At 42.0% G+C, this 21,353-nt stretch overlaps 1 protein-coding gene across 2 annotated transcripts in view; it reads left to right on the forward strand.

The window, feature by feature from the left end:
- The window catches only part of Myh10 (myosin heavy chain 10), a 119,219-nt gene that overhangs the window by 24,903 nt on the left and 72,963 nt on the right, over positions 1–21,353 (forward strand). For both annotated transcript variants that reach the window (XM_029546082.1, XM_021211456.1), the window contains exons 3-4: positions 4,427–4,583; positions 13,240–13,267. In XM_029546082.1, the coding sequence (XP_029401942.1) occupies positions 4,427–4,583; positions 13,240–13,267 (185 nt within the window). The remainder of the gene's footprint in view (positions 1–4,426; positions 4,584–13,239; positions 13,268–21,353) is intronic.

Genomic DNA, 21,353 nt, shown 5'->3' on the forward strand with positions numbered 1-21,353 from the left:
CTGGAACTCACTTGGTAGACCAGGCTAGCCTCGAACTCAGAAATCCGCCTGCCTCTGCCTCCTGAGTGCTGGGATTAAAGGCCTGCGCCACCAGGCCCACGCGAAGCCCTGCTTTCTTAAACACTGGCCTGACACTTAAAAGATGAGGAGCAACATTTCCGGGAGTGGTCTACAGGAGAGGGCAGCATTCCAGGCAGTGATCAGCAGAGACAGGAGCCTGGAAGCATAACATCGTTTCATATAAACATACCTACAAAATTGTGAATTTTTGTGTGTGCAATATTTGTGTATCTCTCTCTTAGGAAAGATGTGCAGTCACGATATTACACAGACTTTCCCCTCAGGCCTTCTCAGTTCTTCAGGGTTTTCCTGTGGCTCTAGCAATTTAATAAGACTAACTGTTCATAAGCATCCCACTTGACTTGTCTGCAGTCCCACAGTCTCAGTACATTAAAAGGGAATGCAGTGTCTTTCCCCCACAAAGCCTGTTATCTTTCTCTTGTCTCACTAACTCTTCCAGTTACGCAAGCTTGAATCTGCATCTTCTCTGTCTTTAGTACTCTTCCTGTGAATTTCTCAGTACATCCGGGGAGGCCCATGTCCAGCTTCTCCACGACCTTTCCATCTCTGGACTGTGTTGCTCCATCTCTCATCTAGGCTGAGCCTTTGTGCTGGGACTGTCCAGCAGCCTCCTGTATCTGCTGGTTTCCTCCCTCCTTTAATCGCTATTCCAGATGGCTGCCAGATTTGTACTTAGTGTAAAAGTGTTTCTTACCCCAAGTCACTCTTTGTCACCTATAGAGGACAGAAACTAAATTGTTCAGTGCGACTGCTGACTTTTCTCACATTGTCCTAACCATTTTCCCGTGATGCCAGTTTTCTTAGTCTGCCGTGTAAGAGTCTTAAGTTGCACTGCTTTTGTAGGAATTCTTTATCCTTCCTTTGGCCCTAACAGCCTCTCAGGGAAGAACAACATCAAAGATCATCTGGGGCTGTTATGTCTAGTTTCATAGCTTTAGACAGGATACCGCGGCTCTTGGTGGCTGGTCTCTGCTGGGCATCCTGGCCAGAGCGCTCTCCATTCTCAGTACACCTGTTTACCTTTCTCGGCCGCATCCTGCAGCCTTGCGAGGTGCCTGGCTTGTTTAGTTTGTGCCTGCTGTTTTCACACCTAGCATGTGTGCTTCTCGAAGGTGCTTACTACCTTGTGTACACATTCAAATACTTAAAGTTTTATCTGAACTTGCAGACCCACGTGCCTAGCGAAGACAGAAGAGATATAGTATTAATTCAACGATCAGTGGGGGGGGATAATATTTGATCTAATTTTTTAGGAACTCAGAAGTTAATACTTTAATAAGATTTCTGTTTAGCCATTTGTTACATTGTCCTTGGCCAGCATGAGATGCTAATGATTATTTAATGTTTTCTTTTTGATGACTTAATTCATATTTGTGAGATTTTGTAATCTTGTCCTCAGAAAACTGCCTAAGACATGTTGGACTTAGTTCTGATTAAATATGTGTCCTGTTCCAATGGGTTACCTCCGCCAGCCACAGTGCAGAGTGTGGCTCCTGATTTGTGTATTTTAGCTTTGAGGGTTTTGTTGTTTTTCATTCTATAATTATTTACCTCTTAAAAACATAAAGTGCAAGGCCACATGCAGTGGCGCACGCCTTAAATACCAAGGGGCGGGTGGATTTTTATGAGTTCGAGGCCAGCCTGGTATACAAAGCAAGTCCAGGACAGCCAGGGCTTGTTACACAGAGAAATCCTGTGTAAAAAAAACAAAAACAAAACAATAGCAACAACAACAACAACAACAACAAAAACCCCATGAAGTGCAGATGCTGTAGTATCTTGCTAGGCTATGACCTAACTTTTGACTGAAAAATGGTGTTGTATTTAAGAATTCATTAATATGTGGTTATAATTTATTACTGCTATAACATAAACCCATTAGCAATTGAGTTTGACTTCCTTTCTTCATCCTTAATAAAATACTTTAAAAATTAAGTCTATTTTGTAGTGGACACTTTAAAAGCACAGTGATATTTCCATCCATGCATAGTTTGTGTATGTCAACTGTAGCTGTCACAAACATGTGTCATACTCATAATTAATTCCTTCCACCTCATAGTGCAGTAGCTATTCTGTTGCTGTAAAGACATTTTTATTATCTTTGCTTGGTTTTTGTCATTTGAGACTGGATTAATTATTGGAAGACTTGCCTGGGAGGAAGTGGAAGAGGGTGCTCTGGGAAGGGCAGGAGCAAGCTAAAGCTGCCTGAGTCTAGGCAAACAAGGCCAGGGGCTGAGGTAGCAAGAGAAGCAAGTCATGGATCCATCCGGTCTCAGGCGACCTCATGAGGTCAGATGAAGTCACACCAGTGGCCTCCAGTCAGACCATCTCACTGGCTTCCCACTTCTGAGCCTGCCATAGAGCCTCAAGGAAAGCCAGAGAGCAGTGACAGAGGTGGTCTGGTCACTTGGATTGTCTTGGCAAGCTTTCCTCTGGTTTTAGAATTAGTAACTGCTGCTTTCAAAGCAGAGTGGTCCCTAGAGGGCTTTCTGCAGCAATTGCCAAGGATTCAGGCCTTACGAACACAGCTGTTCATTACAGTCCCCTCAGCTGTCCCAGGGGAGCTGGCCACACAGCTTCAGCAACACTCCTAATCTGCTAGCCACCCCATCTTCTTTAAGAGATTTATGTGTCTTTATTTTATGTGTATGAGTGTTTTGGCTGTGTGTTTTATGCATGTGTACCATGTACTTGCCTGGTGCCGTGGAGGCCAGAAGAGGGTGTTAGATCCCCTGGAACTGGAGTAACAGACGGTTGTGAGCTGTTGTGTGGGCACTGAGAACTGGAAGGGTCTCTCTTTAAGAGCAGCAAGTGCTCTTAATCACTTACTCGTCTCTCTGGCTCTTTGTAGCATCATTTTGCTGGTTATTTGGGTTAACCAACTAAAAGGTCTGCCTCATATGCAGCCAAATGCCACAGTCCCCAGTGGCCTGGCACATCTGGAGCAGAGAACACATCTGGAGCCAGCAGGCTTCCCTATCTTTGTTTTTTCAGTAGTGAGTTTTATAGAATATTGTCAGAAGTCGGTCTGAAAAGATGAAAAGAAGTGTCCAGCATGCCATTATTTTCTTCTTTTTAGAAATGTATACTATTTTATTATTTCATGTGGAGAACATTTTGCCTGATGGTATTTATGTACACCACGTGTGTGCTGAGTGCCTGAGGAAGGAAGTCAGAAAGGGCATCAGATCCTCTAGGACTAGCGTTATAGATGGTTGTGAGTTACCATGTGGGTACTTGGAGTTGAACCTAGGTCTTCTGCAAGAGCAGCCAGTGCTCTTAACCGCTGAGCCATCTCTTTAGCCCTAGTGTCATTTCTGAATGAAGACTACCATATTGATCAGGAAGGTCTCCTGGAGTCTTGTAATCCAGTCTATAAATTATTGAGGAGCATTTGGGTTATTGTGACAATGTTTACCATACTTAAAAGTACAAAATTTAATGTTTATTATCTCATTTTAAAGTGATAAACCCATATAAAGTTAACAACAGTTATTTTTTATGAGAAAATTTTAATACCAAAAGAGCTGCAAAGTAAATACTTTTTTTTTTTTTTGTAAATCCCTTTAATATCTTAGCAAAAGAGTTGGGTTCTCATATTTGCTTCTGTATTCTATTTGTTGTGAAGTTAATTGAAAGAAATTTGGCTTTATGAAGATGTTTGAGAATTTGGGGGCTCCGTGGCTTAGAGCATTGGTTGCTCTGCTGGTTTGATTTCCAGTATCCATCCGTTTGCCCACAACAATCTTAACTCCAGTTCCAAGGGATCCAATGCCCTCTTCTGACATCCATGGGACCAGGCACCCACATGGCGCATATACAAATGTGCAAGCAAAACATTCACACCCCTAAGATTAAACAACTCTACAAAGAACATTTTAAAGGGATATTTTAATCACATTTCAGATAATTTGGGAATACTCTTCCTTGGCATTATACCCAAACTTAGGAAATGGTATTTTCTTAAAGATTAACTGTAACTTGGAGTCTAAACAACATTAACAAGTTTTTCTTAACTTGTGTGTTTGTGAGACAGTAACTGTGAACAGCAAAGGCCCACGATATGGTTGTGAACTGTGTGGTATGTACATTTTACAGGGGAGGGTCATTTATAGAATTGACTTCAGGAGAGTGTCCTAAGTAAATGCTGTTAAAACTACGTAGACTTTGTATGAAAAGTCCAGGTGAGATGACTTAATTTGGGAGGTAGATGAGTTGTCTGAAGAATAAAGATCTCTTTATTTAAATTACCATGTTGTTTTTGGCTATGGTTGTATTTGAATGAGAAATACAGATTTCGCTTTGACTTTCCTGTTTGTTAACTCTGTATTCATTTTTATTCTAGACTTACTCTGGACTCTTCTGCGTGGTGATAAATCCTTACAAGAACCTTCCAATTTACTCTGAGAATATTATTGAAATGTATAGAGGGAAGAAACGCCATGAGATGCCACCACACATCTACGCCATATCAGAGTCTGCTTACAGATGCATGCTTCAAGGTAAACAAATGCGGGAATAAGAAATGCTTGGAATTTATTAGGTCCTGTTTTTTAATGTCTTAATCTGACCTACAAAATGTTTTAATATTCCTTTTAAATGTTAAAAAGTGGGCCAGGCATGGAGGTACTTAAAGGAAGAGAGAGGTAGGTGCATCTCGGAGTTCGAGACCAGCTTGGTCCACATAGCAAGTTCCTTATTAGGGTTACACAATGAAAGCTTGTCTTAATCAATTAATCAGTCAATCAGTCAATAAATAAAGTGTTAATTGTTGAAAGGTTACTAACTTTATGATTAAAGTGGATGATGAGGCCGTTTTTCAGAGGAACTAAAGTACAGTTGCTGCTTCATACCAATATTTCATGGACTTTTTAATATTTAGAAGCATCAAGTTTTCAATACATGTTCGATTCTACCATAAACTAGCACAAGTAGCACTCCATGGTATGCGGCTTTAAAACCAATAGGAAGGGGCTGGATGGGGACGGGGTATATCAGTGGGGCATTAGCTTAGCATTGTGAAGCCCAGGGTTCAGCCCATATCCAGTGCTGCAAAGTAATATGGAATGAAAACTAACCAAGCCTGTAGTACAGACGTGTGATTCCAGCTGCATAGGAAGAACATAAGTCCAAGACCTGCCTGGAGACAGAATTAAGTTCAAGGCCAGCCTGGGTAAATTACTGAGACACTGTTGGGGATATAGCTAAGGGGTAGGCAGCCTGCTTGCTTCGCATGTACAGGCCCTAGGTTAAGTCTGTGGTACTTCTAAATAAACATGAAACCAATAAGAGTAAAGGAAAGGTGGACACATCACTGAGTGAGGGAGAATTATAAAATCTTACTTGTAGTTTAAATGCAAATAAAGAGATGAGAAAAGTTTTAAAATGTGTTGATTGGTTAACATTAAAAGCGTTTACGTTTGGATCAAAATGAGTTAATGGAATTGTTTAGTCCTTCATTTGAACCCTGACTTTGGACGATGATTTATGGAAGCCTTTTTTTTTAAAAGTCTTGACCATATAGAGTGTCTTGTGAGAGGAGAATTCGAAGAGTACCCCTTTAACTGAGTCTGGGGTCCCTTGTTTCAGCTGACACTGTTGCCTCTCTATGCCTGGGTTACTATAGAAAAGCAAAGTTCCCAGGAGGCGGGGATAGGCTCCCCTATACAGGATTCTAATTTCTTTTAAAAGGAGGAAATATTGCAGTCTTCTGAGCATAATATGCATGCCAGGAAAGAGTATAGAGCCTGTTATTTAACATATCGAGATCAGTTTAAAGCAGTATGAATATAGATGCACTACTACTTTGGACTTACTAGCAAACAGAGAAGAGTTTGTCGGACAGTTGAGGCTCACACCATCCCACAGGCCCCTGTGTGACCCTTGCTAGGTTGTACTGGAGCTGCTGATAGATGTGTGAGTTGCCTGGGCTGCTCGGGGTGTGTACCAGAGTGATGTGTCCTTATTAGCATCCCTACCCATATATGTGAGGATGCAGGCTGTGTGCCTGCAAAGTTGGTGGGTGACATAAGTCTGGTAGAATTACATCTGAGAAAAGACATTGAAATTTTAAATCTTGCCAGGCATATTGGAGAGTTGACTCTACTACACCAGCTTACAAAAATAGATGTTATGTCTTATGAATGGTTCCCAAGTCAGCTTGACAAATATAGAAGAGGAAGATATGAGGAATATGTAGTCTGTGAGCATATGATATTGTTATCATTACTAATGCTAGAAAGGACAACTTATTGAAAATTGCAATAATTCGTGTTGTAAATTATAATACGTATTTGTATTTATCCCTATTATACCAAGGAACAAAGAAATTAAATAACTTGACCAAGAACATGTAGGTTGTTAAAAGTGTGAGATAGAATTAAAACCTGACATATTTTTTGTGTTTTGGTTTTGAAATAGGGTCTCTTTGTAGCCTAGGGTTTAGCAAGTAGGGATAAAATACTAAGTGTGACAGGCAGCTAGCTGCCTGTCAAGCAAGAAACACAGTTTGGAACTTGGAGCAAATTCTGAAGCAGGTCACCGATAAAAACTTCAGTTCTTAAAAGAAGAAATGACAGGCCACATCCTCTGACCACAGTGTAGTGAGACAAAGTATTACTGCTAAGAAGATTTTCTGGTGGCTTGGCTGTTGTGGAAGTGTGTATAATGAGTTCTTGTTATCTCCGTGTTAATCGTTTATCTTTATGGGCTTTGGTGGCAGAAGTGACATCAGGAAGTATATTATAGATTCTTGACCACAACAAAATATCATGTATATGTATGTATGTCTGTGTGTGTATATATATGGAAGAAATGGGCTGGAGAGATGGCTCAGCAGTTGAGAGCACTGACTGCTCTTCCAGAGGACCTGTGTTCAATTCCCAGCAACCACATGGCAGCTCACAAACTATAACTATAATTCCAGGAGATCTGATACTCACACATACACACACATATACACATACAAACAAAACACCAAGGTACAAAAAAGAATAAAATAATTTTTTGATGGAAGAGTTGAGGCAAAAGTCACTTTTAGAAACACAGTTCTAATTTCATTAGTCAATAAAAATTTATAAGAGTTAGGCATTTTACCTCTCAAGGGAGACAGAAGATATTTTATGACTATTTGTGGGCCTGGGCACTATCAAGTGAGCTGTCCTGTGTTTCATTCGCACTAAAAAGCTTTCTTCAGAAGCAGAGCAGTGAAGTGAACCTAAGCCAAAGGGAACCATATAAAAAGGCTCCTGCGCTGGAACAAAGTGCATCCTGTTATTGAACTCTTAAGGAAAACTATAAGCAGACTCTGAGTGCATGGTAAAATAGAGGCTCAGCCAGGGTGCCCAGGAGGTCCACCAGGAATGATAAAGGCTGTGGGCCCCATTACAAAGATCCACTTGACCTGTCATAAGCCTAGCCAGAGGAGTACCCTGGGGCAGGGTACTGAAGGGACTGGGAAGTGAAAAGCCATCTTCATGTCTAAATCACAAGGCCTGGACAGTTGTAGAGACAAAGTCTATTACATTCAAGGCCTAGCTGGTTCCTGCTCTGAGTGAATTTAGACCACTGCTTGGTACAGCCTAATCTTGGTAGACTCTAGGAATTCCATTTGAGTCTCTCATTTGGTTGTATTTAAGTGATAGACTGTAGTGCAGCCAATTTAAGCGTATCCCCAGCTAGCTCACTAATAAATGAGACTCAGACGATGATTATTTTATTTAGCTTTGACAATTCTTGAGGGGTAACCCCTAATTTACCTTTCTAGCTACTGGCTTGGTTGGCTACCTCCCCGGCTCAGGAGGAGAAAGCATCCTGGGGGAGACGAGGAGGAGGAGGAGGAGCAGAGCCTGAAACGAGGGGAGGGCGCATGGATGCATGACACCTGAGCACAGGTAGCCAGCCCCCGGGCAGAGTGCAGATTAAAATAAATGGCTATCTTTAGTTGTGATCTAGTCAGAGTAGAGCCTAGCTAACTATATGGCCAAGGTATTTGTAAGTATAATCTGAGTCTTTATTAAAGAAATAATCCTTTATTAGAGAAATGATTAAAGAAACATCCTTTATTAGAGAAATGATTTGCAGGTTTTCTTCTGATCTGATCTATTTTGAGTTATTGGTTTATCTTTTTTCTTTTCTTTCTTTTTTGCATGTGTTTCTTGGTTGGTTTAGCACTACTGACTATTTCTCCACTGCCTTCGATCTTTGTTGAAAGTCGCTGAAGGTCTCACTTAGGACATCCTTTGATCTAAATGTCTAACATCATTATCATTTTGGCTTGCCTAATGGTAGCCATGCAATAGACTTTGACATCAGATAGCATCTGATTTCATCTCCCATTGTTGTTCTTTAAAAAGCCCAGCATTGACTCTATAGGTCAGGTAATGCAGAACTGACAGTGCTGCATCCTCTGGTCCATGAGCATGGTTGTCTTTCCATGACACAGATGTCCTCTGATCTGTTGAGTTGTTTTTTGTATTCACAGTGTTCATGATTCATTGGACTAACATGTAAGCATAACAAATACCTTAGTAAAGTGAAACATTGGGTGCCTTTTATATTTTTAAATGGAACTTCTTTATTAATATATGGAAATAGGATTCCAAGTTAAAATACATTGACAATTGAAATTTTAGTGTGTATATGTGTTTAGGTAACTGTGAATGCACCTGTGAAAGTCAGAGGCCAGCTTGTATGAGCTGATTCTGTCATCCATTTTATTTGGGTTCCAGGGATCAAACCAGGTCATCAGGCTTGTGGGCAGGCAGTTCTGCCCTCTGAGCTCCCACATTAGCCCTCTACTGACCTTTTTAAAAAAAATCTTTTAAAACTGCTTTAGTAGGTATGTAATTTGTTTTTGAAGATTCCCTGGGGTTTTATACTAGACAATCATCTCTCCTCAAATAGAAACACTATTCTTTCTGTGCCTTTAACTTTTATCCCATTTTTGCTTTTCTGTGTTAAAATGAGGACAGCTGTCCCTCCTTACCTTCCTCGCCATCCTAGATGTACAACACTCACAGAGATGATCGGGCTGTAGTGTCAGGTACATACCCTTTGCGAACTGGGATTCCTCTGTGCTCTACCTCGTTAAGCAGTTCTTTAATTTTTTATTTTATTTTTTCTCTTTAACATCACGAATGGATTTTTTTTCCAAATATTTTTTCTACATTTATTCAGTGATGAAGTGATTTTTCTTAATTTTTTAACAAGTGAATTAGGTTAAGGATAAGTGTCACTCGCCTGTTATACGACTTGTGTAGATTACTCGGTACTGTTTGCTCTCGCTTTGTTAAGAATTTTGTGTGTTTATTGATGAGATACATGTTTTCCATTACGTTTTTTTTTTCTTCCAGGTTTAGCATCTGGCTAAAGTAAGCCTTGTCTCTTAGAGTAGACTGGGAACTGCTTCCCCTCTTTACTTTCAGAAGACTATAGAAAGTTGGGTTTATATCAATTTTAAATGTTTCCTAAAATTTGCTTTTTTATAGGAAGGATTTTAATTTCACACTCACTGTTTTGATAGTTACAGACAGTAGAGCTCTTTGGGTTATGTTTTGTTTTTCAATAAGTAGGCCTCCCACCCCCAAACTCGGTTTTCCCCTGTGATGCTTTCTGTTCTCTATTGTTTCCTCTCTTGGGGTTTCGTTTGCTCTTTCCTAGGCTTTTAGGATGGGAGCTGCGATTGTTGACGTGAACATTCCCACTGCTGGGCGTGTGGCTCATGGCAGCTATCCTAAGTGTCTCCTCCCGTGGCTTTTGGAAGGCGCTTTGGAAAACACTGGGCTGGCTGCACTAGCACGCGTGTCTGCTCGTTAGAAGGCTGGGTGGATTTTTTTTTTAACTGAGTTTCTTTTCACTATAAATGTCACTGTCTAGATACATTTATGGGTTTTCAGAGTTGGAGGGTCCTTGTGCACTGTCATGGTGCCTCTCTTGGCAGTTTAGGAATGGAGGAGTCGGTGAAACCGAACCCAGAGGTCGGGACTGAGGGGACGGTGTCATAGACTTGGAAGGATCTTGGAGATTCTCAGGCCCGTTCCTCTATGTACTAACAGAGAGACTGAGAGAAACTCAAAAGCAATACAAGGTCAGAGCGACAGTGAAGTGCAGGAGTAGGAGAGCTTCCTTGTTATTGCTGCCGGAGGATGAATGTCCGTATGGGGAAGGGAGATGTCTCCAGGAACATTGTGGAAGTCTTCACTTCAGACAGTGGTGGGTATGTACAGATCCAGGGAGAACGCTTTCATGGATGTATTAGGAGACTTTGCTTATTTTGTATGTGCATAGTTTGTTTTGTTTGTTTTGTTTTTTGTTTTTTTCCTGTCTTTCCTTACACTTCTTTTCTTCTTTTCTTTTTTGTACTGGCTGTTGAATTCTTGAGCTTAGGGCACTCACACATGCTTGGCAGACACAGTTCCACTGAGTGACACCCCTAGCCTAGTGTTTTAGTTTCTTTAATGTTAAAAAATAAATGCCCCTTCTCAAGAAAGTCTTTTTTTGTTTTTTCGAGACAGGGTTTCTCTGTGTAGCCCTGGCTGTCCTGGAACTCACTCTGTAGACCAGGCTGGCCTTGAACCATGAATTCATAGGCCTTGAAATCTGCCTGCCTGTGCCTCCCAAGTGCTGGGATTAAAGGTGTGCGCTACCACTGCCCGGCTTAAAAAAGTCGTTTTTAAAACTTGGTATCATGGTGTTGTGTAGAAGTCAATCAGAGAGCTCAAGGGTCTGAAGGCTCATATATGAGAGTGAACAGGCAGATCTCTGAGTTTGAGGCTAATCTGCTCTACATAGAGAGTTCCAGGAAAGCCAGGGCTAACCTAAAGACCTGTCTTAGAAGAAAACAACAACTAAAACAGCAAAGCAGTAGATGAAACTTAGTAAACTGTGCTTCTCTTCTGTCTTACTAGCGGGTTTTAATTCCTTTGTCATAAATTTCCCCATTTTTGCATCACCCCATCTTTCTTCTTCTAGACTTTTAGAATATTAGATAGAAGTAGAAGTAGAAGAGAAATACACCCTTCCTGAAAACCATGAATTCAGAGGTGAAGAACCACAAGGAGCAGTGGTCACTGCAGGCGGTTGGTGCAAACTCAGCCTGGAACAAAGATTACAGTTCCAGCATCTCACCAGTACCAACATGGTGTCCGATGCCACGTTTCTTCCAGTGGACTTAAAAACCCTGATAGCCTGCCAAGGCTGGTAATGCAAGTAGAGCTCTGGGGGAGCAAATGGCAGTGCTGCTTGTCTAGGCCAGTATATGCCCGCAGGAAGAAGGGGCGGGGACCCTCAGGAAGGTTTCCTGCTGCACATAGAACTGCAGTAAGAGAGCAGGGACTCAGAGGTGGAGCCTGCGTTGTTGTGGGACTGCTGGGACAGACATTGGATCTCTAACATCAGTGTTGTGTGTGGCAGCCAGGGTAAAAGCTAACAGGATCGTTAGATAATAGTAAGAATTAGTTATTGGGCCAGGCTTGCTGGTACACACCTATAGTTCTGGTACTTACGAGGTGGCTACAAGAGAATCACAAGTCCAGGACCAGCTTAGGGGCTGATTCTAAAGTTAAAACAACAGCAACAAACGCTGAGTACTGAGAGTGAGGTAGAGAGAGTTGTTCCCCAGTACAGGAGTGCAGGATAGGAAAAATCACTTTAAAGTTCATAGCATAGTTGGTGACCATGGTTGACAGTTGTAGATTATAGAATAGCTGATAGACAAGATTGTGAATGCTTTCCACAAGAAACAGCGATAGCTGATGGACTGATGGATATACCTGGCACCCTGGTCATATTATGATATGTTATACATACACTGAAATATCACATTGCATATCATATATAAGTACAATTTGTAAGAATTTTTAAAAACCTATTTTAAAAATAGTCTTGAAGCTGGGTGTAATTATGAAGCCTTTAATCTCAGCACATGGGAGGCAGAGGCAAGTTGATCTCCTGAGTTTGAGGCCAGCCTGGCCTACAGACTGAGTCCCAGGACAGCCAGGGCTATGTAGAGAGACCCTGTCTCAAAAGCCTCCCCTTCCACCCCCATGCAGAAAAAGTCTTGATCCGGGTAGATAAGTGGCACACACCTTTAATCCTAGAGGCAGGTGAATTCAAGTCCATTCTAGTCTACATAGAGAGTCCCAGGAGACAAGGACTAGATTGAAAGATTCTGAAGAAAGAAAGAAAGAAAGAAAGAAAGAAAGAAAGAAAGAAAGAAAGAAAGAAAGAAAGAAAGAAAGAAAGAAAGAAAGAAAGAAAGAAAGAAAGAAAAGAAAGAGAGAGAAAGACTTGAGTGGGGGCCAGTACAGTAGCAGGGTTTTTGTGTGTACCTTAGTTTAATACAGAATATATGAACAGATGTGTTTAGTTTTTTGGGTACCTGGTGGCATCTAACTAGAAGAACAGTGAGCACCGATTGGAGGCAATAAAGTAGCTGCCTGAACCAGGGCTGTGACCTACAGTGCCTCTTAAAGCGTAGCAGACTTGTTCCGTTCTGCTAAAAACATAACAGCCAGAATGTAGTTCAGTGGGCAAGTACTTGCCTGACATATATGAAGTCCTGGGTTCAGTCCCCAGCACCACATGTACATACACACACTGTGCAATAGGATAAAAATACTTGCAAGTAATTAGAAATCTTATCCTATTAACTATGTAGATGTGGTTTTGGGTTTTTCTTTTTGTTTGAAAAGTCTGAATGCTTCAATCATTAAATCACTTTGAAATATTAAAAATTGAATAATCCTGAAAACAGAGTGTTACTGTACGCTCCTTTGTTGTGTTTGGAATCTTCAGTCAGCTTTTTGTCAGCGTTACAAATACCTAAGAAAAATGGTTTAAGGGAGAGGTGGTTCATTTTGACTTGAGGCAGTGGGTAAGCCTCACATAAACTATCCTGACTAGTTGCGGGTATTCATAAAATCAGCTAGGAAGCAGTGTTTCCTGTCTGGGTCCTGTTGCCCCACAGCACGGGGCACAGCAGTGGGAACTGATTAACCTGGCATGAGGTAGGACGGTAATCAGGTTCAAGCAGACTCACCTTTGACTTAAGAGGAGGATTACTACTATTTTATAATCTGTCACTGCAACTGTATTGTATAATACATTGTAAAGTTGGGCAAATGATCACTTTTTTGTTTGTTTTATTTTGTTTTATAGATCGTGAGGACCAGTCAATTCTATGCACGTAAGTAAACATCTATTCAGAATTGTCTGATTCCTTTGGAAAGTAGAAACCTGTTTTTGTGTTTGGAGGGGGAAGGAGTTGAGCAAGGGTGTGATTTCGACGTCATAGTTATGTCAAAGCTAGGAATATTCAAGGTACTCACATCTGATGTTACTGCTTTGCTATGAGACAAGACTTCTCATATTTCATAAGTTAAATTTGAAAATTTTACCTCTTTAGTTTATATGTCTAAGTACAGAATGGCAGGAGAGTTCAGCACTATCTTATTTTTACTCAATAAGTATTTATTGATCATCTCATGCCTGTGTATTGTGTGGCACTGGATAGAACAGTATCCAGGGGCACGATGTTATCTGCTGTGCACAGTAGAAAGATGGCTTTGGCTGCACGTGGACCCTGGGCTGGAGAATGGAGATCAGTTAGGAGGCTGTGGTGATGGAAGCCAGAAGATGGTTATGAACCTACAGAGAAACAGTTGAGTGTAAGGGGTATTCAGTCTAAGAGCCAAGTTTACTGGGGCTTGGTGGTTTATGTGCCCAAGAAAATAAATAGATTTATTGGTAGAGTTAGGCTGTCTCCCTACATGGTGGGAAGGGAGCAGACCGGTGTGGCAGAAACCAAACCTGCATTAGGCCTCATGTAGGTAGGGGGTGTCTGTCTGTGCTCATCCCTTAACTTGTAGAAATGCACTCAGGGGAGAGAGCCTATGCTGGCAATACAGAATGGAGGAACCACAGTGCGGCTGTTGTAGGTGTGTGCTGTAGCTGTGTGTGGACACCTCAGGACAACCAGCACGCAGGAGCAATGAGAGGAAGAGCTGTGAAGAACTGCAGAGTTCACAACTACCCAAGGGATGGTGGCATTGCCAAGGGACAGGGAGTGTTCCAGGTGTCTGCAGCCTCCTGACACTGACTGAGGGAGAGAGATGAATAGAAGCCACAGAAGATGGAGAATGTTAAAAGGACTTGAGTGGTGGGGTGGGGAGGGCCTGGAAGCCAGACTGGAGCTGAGAAATAAGGGAAATTAGGATAAACAAACAAACAAACAGAAAACCAAGAGCTACTGTTTCTCAGATCAAGAATGTGAACAGAGCAATGGCTGACTAATAGAGGCCAGCAGAGGGTTTTATCTCATTGGTGTCTTTAATGTGGCCAAGAGGAGAAACAGGTGAGGGAGACACTGAAACTCTGCCCAGGCAGAGAGAGTCATAATTGAAAAAAAATGCCTCCATAAGATTGGCCTGTTGGCACATCTGTGGGGTATTGTATTAATTAATTAATTAATTAATTAATTAATTAATTAATGATTGATTGGTTGGTTGGTTGGTTGATTGATGTGGGAGGGCCCAGCTCACTGTGGTGTCACTCCTGGGCAGACGGTCCTGGGCCTATATAAGAAAGTAGGCTGAGCAGATCTTGAGTAAGCACTGTCTCTTTGTGGACCCTGCTTCAGTCCCTGCCTCCAGGTTCTTGCCTTGCTTGAGTTTCTGCCTAGACTCCCCTCCAGGATGGAGTGTTACCTAGAGGTTTAAGAAGAACTAAGCCAAGCTGAATTTGGTCAGGGTTTTATCACAGCAATGTAACCCTAAGGTGGGGATGGTTAGCTGCAGGAACTGGCTGGAAGGGTTGGTTTGTTTTTTACTTTTAAAAACTTATTTATTGATTTATTATGTACATTGGTGTTTTGCCTGCATTTATGTCTGTGTGGGGGTGTCAGATCTCCTGGAGCTGGAGCTAGCTGTGAGCTGCCATGTGGGTATGGGGAATAGATCCTGGGTTCTCTGGAAGAGCAGCCAGTGTTCTTAACTGCTGAGCCATCTCTCCAGCCCCATGAAGGGTCGGTCAGTCATACCTTAACTGTAGTGGTCCAGTGGGGGAGGTTAGGGCTTCAGCTGGGAAGCTTGCAGCATTACCTCAACTTTCTATGCTGATAGACAATTGAGTCTCCACTTCTGTCTATAAAGGGCCAGGCTTTCTTCAGCCAGGACACTCCTAGGAGAGGCTCAAGGGTACCTGCATAGGTACAGAGTTTTGCCTAAGTTTAGGCAGTGTTTATTTTGGTGGTTGCCAATTGTTTAGCTGTATAGTTTAAAGTAATTTTCACTTACTTAGTAAGCTCTGATTCCCTTCAGTTCGTGCTTTTTAAGTCCAAGGGTTGACAAATGGGCACATTTCTCCCTAAATGTTTTGTTATATTGAGAGTACTATTTAAGGTCCAATGTTTTCATACTTTCATTTGGAGCAAAATCCATATAATGAATCCTAAATGTAGTTTTTGCTCAGTCATTTGTATAAGCTAAACCTGTCTCAAGATGCAGAGGACAGTTCCATCACTGCAGAAAGGGCTTCCCCTTGTCCTAGAAGTGTTCATCCTGGTCTTTTGTCATCCTGGCCTTTTGTTTGGTTTTAGATGTCACAATTGTAATATTTAACAGCTTTTATATTCATAATATAAAGTAACATTGTGACCCAAAAGTATGGAACTGTGAAACATTGCATCCCAGGCTTAACAGACTGTGCTCCTTGGTGCTTTTGAAAATCCAAGAGAAGTTTTCCGAGAGTGTGTTCCTCGTTGCCTTACAGTGGTCCAGGGCCAAGCTAAAGTTTTCTACTTTATGAGGAAGTAATTTGGTGTTTATTATTTAGTAGTTATTTTATACTAAGTAGCTGTTTAGACAGTACCACAAATCAAAAATTAAAGCAATGTGGGTTTTGTTTATGTAAGTGAGCATGTCCAAGGCTCCAGAGATGGCTCAGTGGTTAGAAGCTCTGGCTGCTCTTCTAGACGACCTGGGTTGGATTCCAAGCATCCACATAGTAGCTGATTTGCAGCCCTCTTCTGGATTCTGAGGACATGCATGCATGCATGTGGTGCACAGGCATATGTGCAGGCAAAACACCCACACATATCTAATATAAACAAGTACACACAATCTATGCATAGTTTATAGTCTGTCTTTAAGCCTTTGTAGTCATTTAGTTTCTAGTTTGCCCTTCCTGTGAAGGCTGAACTTTCAGCTCATACCCTGAACCTCTTCTGCCCATGTTTCTAACTGGGTGAGCTCCGAAGACTGACCTGGTATCATGAGCCTGCCTCCCACACTTGCAGACCAGACCCACTGCTGGTCATTGTGAGCACATGCCAGGTATCATTGAAGAGGTGTTTGATGCTCAGATTCCACTGCTGAACTGGAAGGAAAGTGTCGCTCTCCACTGACTCCCCATGCATTGGTATTAAGGCAGATAAAGCAGTCACCCTTAAGCCTATCTATAGAGAGCACTGACACTTTGTGACTCTCATCTTAAGACAAGCCGATAACCCCAAATTTCTTTTCTCTCTTAAGTATATTTTATTTAGTGTAGTTTAATAATGGTCTCCTGTTAAGTTGCAACATTTATGGTTTGTTTGGTTTTATTTTGCGTTGATGTTTTGCCTGCATGTATGTCTGTGTGAGGGTGCCAGATCCCTAGAATCACAGACAGTTGTGAGCTGCCAGGTGGGTGCTGGGAATTGAACCAGGGTTCTGGAAAGCAGCCAGTGCTCTTAACTGCTGCTGAGCCATCTCTCCAACCCCTTGTTTTGGTTTTCGTATATCAGTTATCTACCATATACAAATATCCAGAGCGAGTCCTGTGTTGAGGGCAGTTTGTTACTTTGAAGAGTGTAGAATGGATTAAATATGAGCTGAGGGTGTGGCTCCCTTGGCCGAGTGCTTGCTCCACATGCACAGTGCTCGGGTTTTGATGGCATAAACTAGGCATGGTGGGCACACCTGTAACGTGAGCATTGTAATCCCAGGTTGAAGCAGGTTCAAGGTTGAAGATCTGACACCCTCTTCTGGTGCATCTGAAGTCAGCTATAGTGTACTTATGTATAATAATAAATAAATCTTTAAAAAATATATAAATTGTCTTAATTATAGTGGTTTAAACTTTGGAGAAACCTGTTTATAGAAAAAGGAAATTAGCTCAAAGATAACCAGAAACTAGACAACTCTGGACAGCTGGCACAGATTACTACTTTTAGACTCTAAAGTTTAAGACTATAGAAGACTTATTGCCTATGTTGTACCTGACATGTGTTGTGTGTGCAGTAAATGCTAGCTGGGTATGTGAATAAAAAATACAACACTAATTTTTTTAAAGATTTATTTATTTTATGTATATGAGTACACTGTAGCTGTACAGATGGTTGTGAGCCATCATGTGGTTGCTGGGAATTGAACTCAGGACCTCTGCTTGCTCCAGCTCCAAGATTTATTTATTATTACATGTATGTACACTGTAGCTGTCTTTAGACACACCAGAAGAGATCGTTAGATCTCATTATGGATGATTGTGAGCCACCATGTGGTTGCTGGGATTTGAACTCAGGACCTTGGAAGAGCAGTCAGTGTTCTTACCCACTGAGCATCTCACCAGCCCACAACGCTAAGGAGACAGATGGTAAGTAAAGACAGAGTGAGAAGTGGTGCTTTTCTGAAAGAGCCGTGTCCAGGTGCTGCTCAGTGTAGAAGGCAGGCGGTGATCCTCAGGGTGAGGTCATTTAAAACCAGGATTCACACAGCACATCCCGAGAAGAGAAACAGGGAAAAGGTTTCTCACTGGCAGAACTGACTGGGTGCAGAAGGGATTCCCAGAAAGATCCCATGATCCCAGAGTAGTCATCGCGTTAGTGACCTGCTTCTCTGTACTGTTTTATTAGGGGTTTGTTTCCGTTTTTTATATCCCTTTGAGGAGCTAATGAAGACTGGTTAAAAACTACTGATAGATAACGTCCAGCTTGCTTCAGCAGGCTGTTTTGGCTTTAGGTTAAGTTTGTACTCCCAACTCACACTTTCTGTAAAGGAATAGGGTGCATGGTGCTGGTCACCCCTCCTTTCCTACCTGGGCTCCTGGTGACCAGCAGTGACAGGGGACACCACTCGAAGGCTGAAGCTGCATTTATTTCTTGGTGGGAGTGAAGCCAGAGTGTCTGCTGCCTCCTGGTGGAGGTCTCCATCTGTTGTGCTCCCACACTTCAGGGTTCTTGTCCTCTGCAGCAGAGCTCTCTCTGCTGGGCTTCTTGTTTGCTTCTCTGTCCCTTTACTTATTTCCTTCTTTGGTGTGTATGGGTGCATATGTACCACTTGTATGCCTGGTGCCCATGGAGACCTGAAGAGAGCATCAGATGCCCTAGAGTTGGAGTTATAGACGATTGTGAACCACCGTGTTATGTGGGTGCTGGGAATTGGACCCCTAACCTCGAAAACAGCCAGTGGTCTTTCCCATGAGTTTCCTTACCCAGCGCTCCTCCTTTAGGGTGCTTTTCACTTCTCAGCCTCTGTTATCGAGATGTGTCATTTCCCCTTGTGTTTTGAGTTTTGTTTTTCCCAAGTGTATTGTATTCTGATGCTTCTCTAATCTCTGTGTAACATAAGAAATCTGTTTTGCTGTCTGTTACTTCCTGTTGGTATCTCATCATCATCATTGTCGTCCTCGCTCTTCACTGCCAGCCATGACTCTAGATACTTATGTGCTAGTTCAGTTCTACGAAGTAACGTCTTCCCAGTTTGTATAGTGAGTCTCAGATGAGCAAGTAACTTAGCTAGAGCACTACAGGTAGGCAATGTGTTTCTGGTCTTTCCCTTTCTATTTAAGTACATGCATAAAGGGGAGAGACTTTCTCCGGCTCGTGGTTTCATCCCCTGCTTGGTTGGCTCCATTGTTGACAGTGCAAAGAGCATGCATCGCAACAAAGCTGTAAGTGAGGCAAGCAAAGACATACCTTGGTGACTTAAGTTTCTTTCACTAAGTCTCCTTCCTAACTGCCAGTACTACCGTGAGTTAGAAGCCAAGCTTTCAACATGTGAGGGACACTCAGTATCTCATGGTAAAGATTTAAATCTAAACAGATCATATTTATTCCATAGTTCAAGGTCTTAACCACTGTATCATCATTGAAGATTACAGGCATAGGTTCTGGGTTTCAAACTCTGGCCCTTACACGTAGCGTGGCAAGCTTTTTATCATTGGGCTATCTTTTTGGCCCCCAAGGCAGCATTTATATAATACAGCAGAGCTCCATTAGACCTGACAGTATGGGAGTTGCCTCAGACATAAGCTGTTATTGAAGTACAGCTACTTCAATAATAAATGCGATGGGAGCAAGAGCTTGGGCAACTACAGAGACACAAAGCTGAGCAGTAACAGTCATAATGGTTTTCAAGACAAATCATTGTCAGGCTAAATGAAAAGCTTATTTCTTGAGCATAATAAAAAAAAATTTGCTTACTTGCAACCAACAGCCAATAGATTAGCAGTGAAACTTTGAATATTAGCAACAGAAAGAGTAAACTGTTTTATGGCTATTAAGAAATAATACTTTAGTTGCCTCAGAGGTGGCTCAGCAGTTAAGAGCACTGGCTACTCTTCTAGAGCAGTGGGTCTCAGCCTTCCTAATGCTACGACCCTTTTATACAGTTCCTCATGGTGTAGTGGCTCCCAGCCATCAAAGTATTTTCACTGCTACTTCATACTGTAATTTTGCTACTATTATGAACTGTAATGTAAATATCTAATATGCAGGATATCTGATATGTGACCCATATGAAAATTTTTTCAACCCCCACCCCCATCTTCAGTCAGCAGGTCCAGGAACACACCAAGCTTTTTCCTGCTTGGTGCCATTGCATGTGTCTCTCCTTGCATGTGCGCCTTGCGTGTGTCTCTCCATCTGCCTGGATGTTTTCTGGTCTTCTCACCTGCTAGTTCTTAGTTGTCTTGGAGAAGGTGTCTGGCATATGAAGATGGCTGGCCCTTCTCCTCAGGTTTCTCCCTCCAGTGTCTGTCTCATCTCCTTCAGAGAAGTCATCATGGTCTGTAGTCATTCTCTCCCCTTGTTTGTTTGTGTCCTATCCCCCATACTTGAGCACTTAGAAGAGTGACTGACCCATAGAACTTGGTTTATAAGTATTTGTGAATGTCTGGATAAAAGTATAAAAAAATTGCAAGCTAGTGGTAGCCAGCTCGTTAATATGGTGATGGAAGGACATTACTAACAGGTACACTGAAGCAAAAACGAGTGTGGTCTGCAGTCATTCATTTGTTCAACAATATTCCTGAGACTAAATTTGCTAAACTAGATACTGGGCTATGACAGACAACTAAACGTCCTCTCTACTTATTTTGAATGAAAGAATTTCCCGAGAGATAAAATCACCATTTTCCTTAAGGTCACATTCTGCTGGTGCTATTTTTCTCACCCACTACTTTGGGTGGTGGTCAGCTGGGTTGCAGGACGGTGGATCAAGTACAGTGGAACAAAGCTATTTAAAGTTTATCTATGAAAAATGATAGACTATTTTTCTTCTTTTTGTTTTCCAAAGAGGTGCTGATGGTTGGTTGCTAATTGTATTTCCAAAACCCCTGCTTTGTGGTGCTGGCCTTGGATAGGCAAAGAGAAACAAGTAGGCAGGGTGAAGATCACCTCTCAGATCGCTGGCGACGCCACACTGGGATGTGAGCCAAGTCAGCTGCGCATGCGAATTACATTTTCTCAAACTATAATTTTCTTTCAGGTTGACTAAAGATTCAGCAATAAAATCTGAAACTTTTCAAACGTCTAGAAGAAAACGCAGAGAGATGTAATAATACAAATTACATAAAATGAGAATTTAGAAGGATGTAATAATCTTAAATGCGGGCTTTCAAACGTGGGCAGAAACCTTAATAAAAGTTCGCTAGGTTTGAGTACCTAAGACTCAGAAACTCCAAGGAGAAGCAGAGTTGGCCAGTGTATTAGTCAGGGTTTTCTAAAGAAACAGCGCTGATCATGTGTTTGTAAGTAAGGATTTATTAGAGAGGCTTGCAGGCTGAGGTCTGTGCAGCAGTGGCTGCCTCCTGATGGAAAGGCCGGGCATCCAGTATTACTCACTCTTGTAGGCTGGCTGTCTCCGCTGGTCTTCAGTATATGTGGAAACCCCAAGAAGTAGGTTCTAATACCAATGAATAATGCCTCAGCAGCAGAGTGGATGGATTTGTCAGCAAGAGTGAGAGCAAGCAGGCAAAAGACAAAGCTTCCTTCCATGCCCTCTTATGTGGGCCGC

The sequence above is a fragment of the Mus pahari genome, chromosome 14 (assembly GCF_900095145.1).
Source record: "Mus pahari chromosome 14, PAHARI_EIJ_v1.1, whole genome shotgun sequence".
Taxonomy (NCBI): Eukaryota; Metazoa; Chordata; class Mammalia; order Rodentia; family Muridae; genus Mus; species Mus pahari.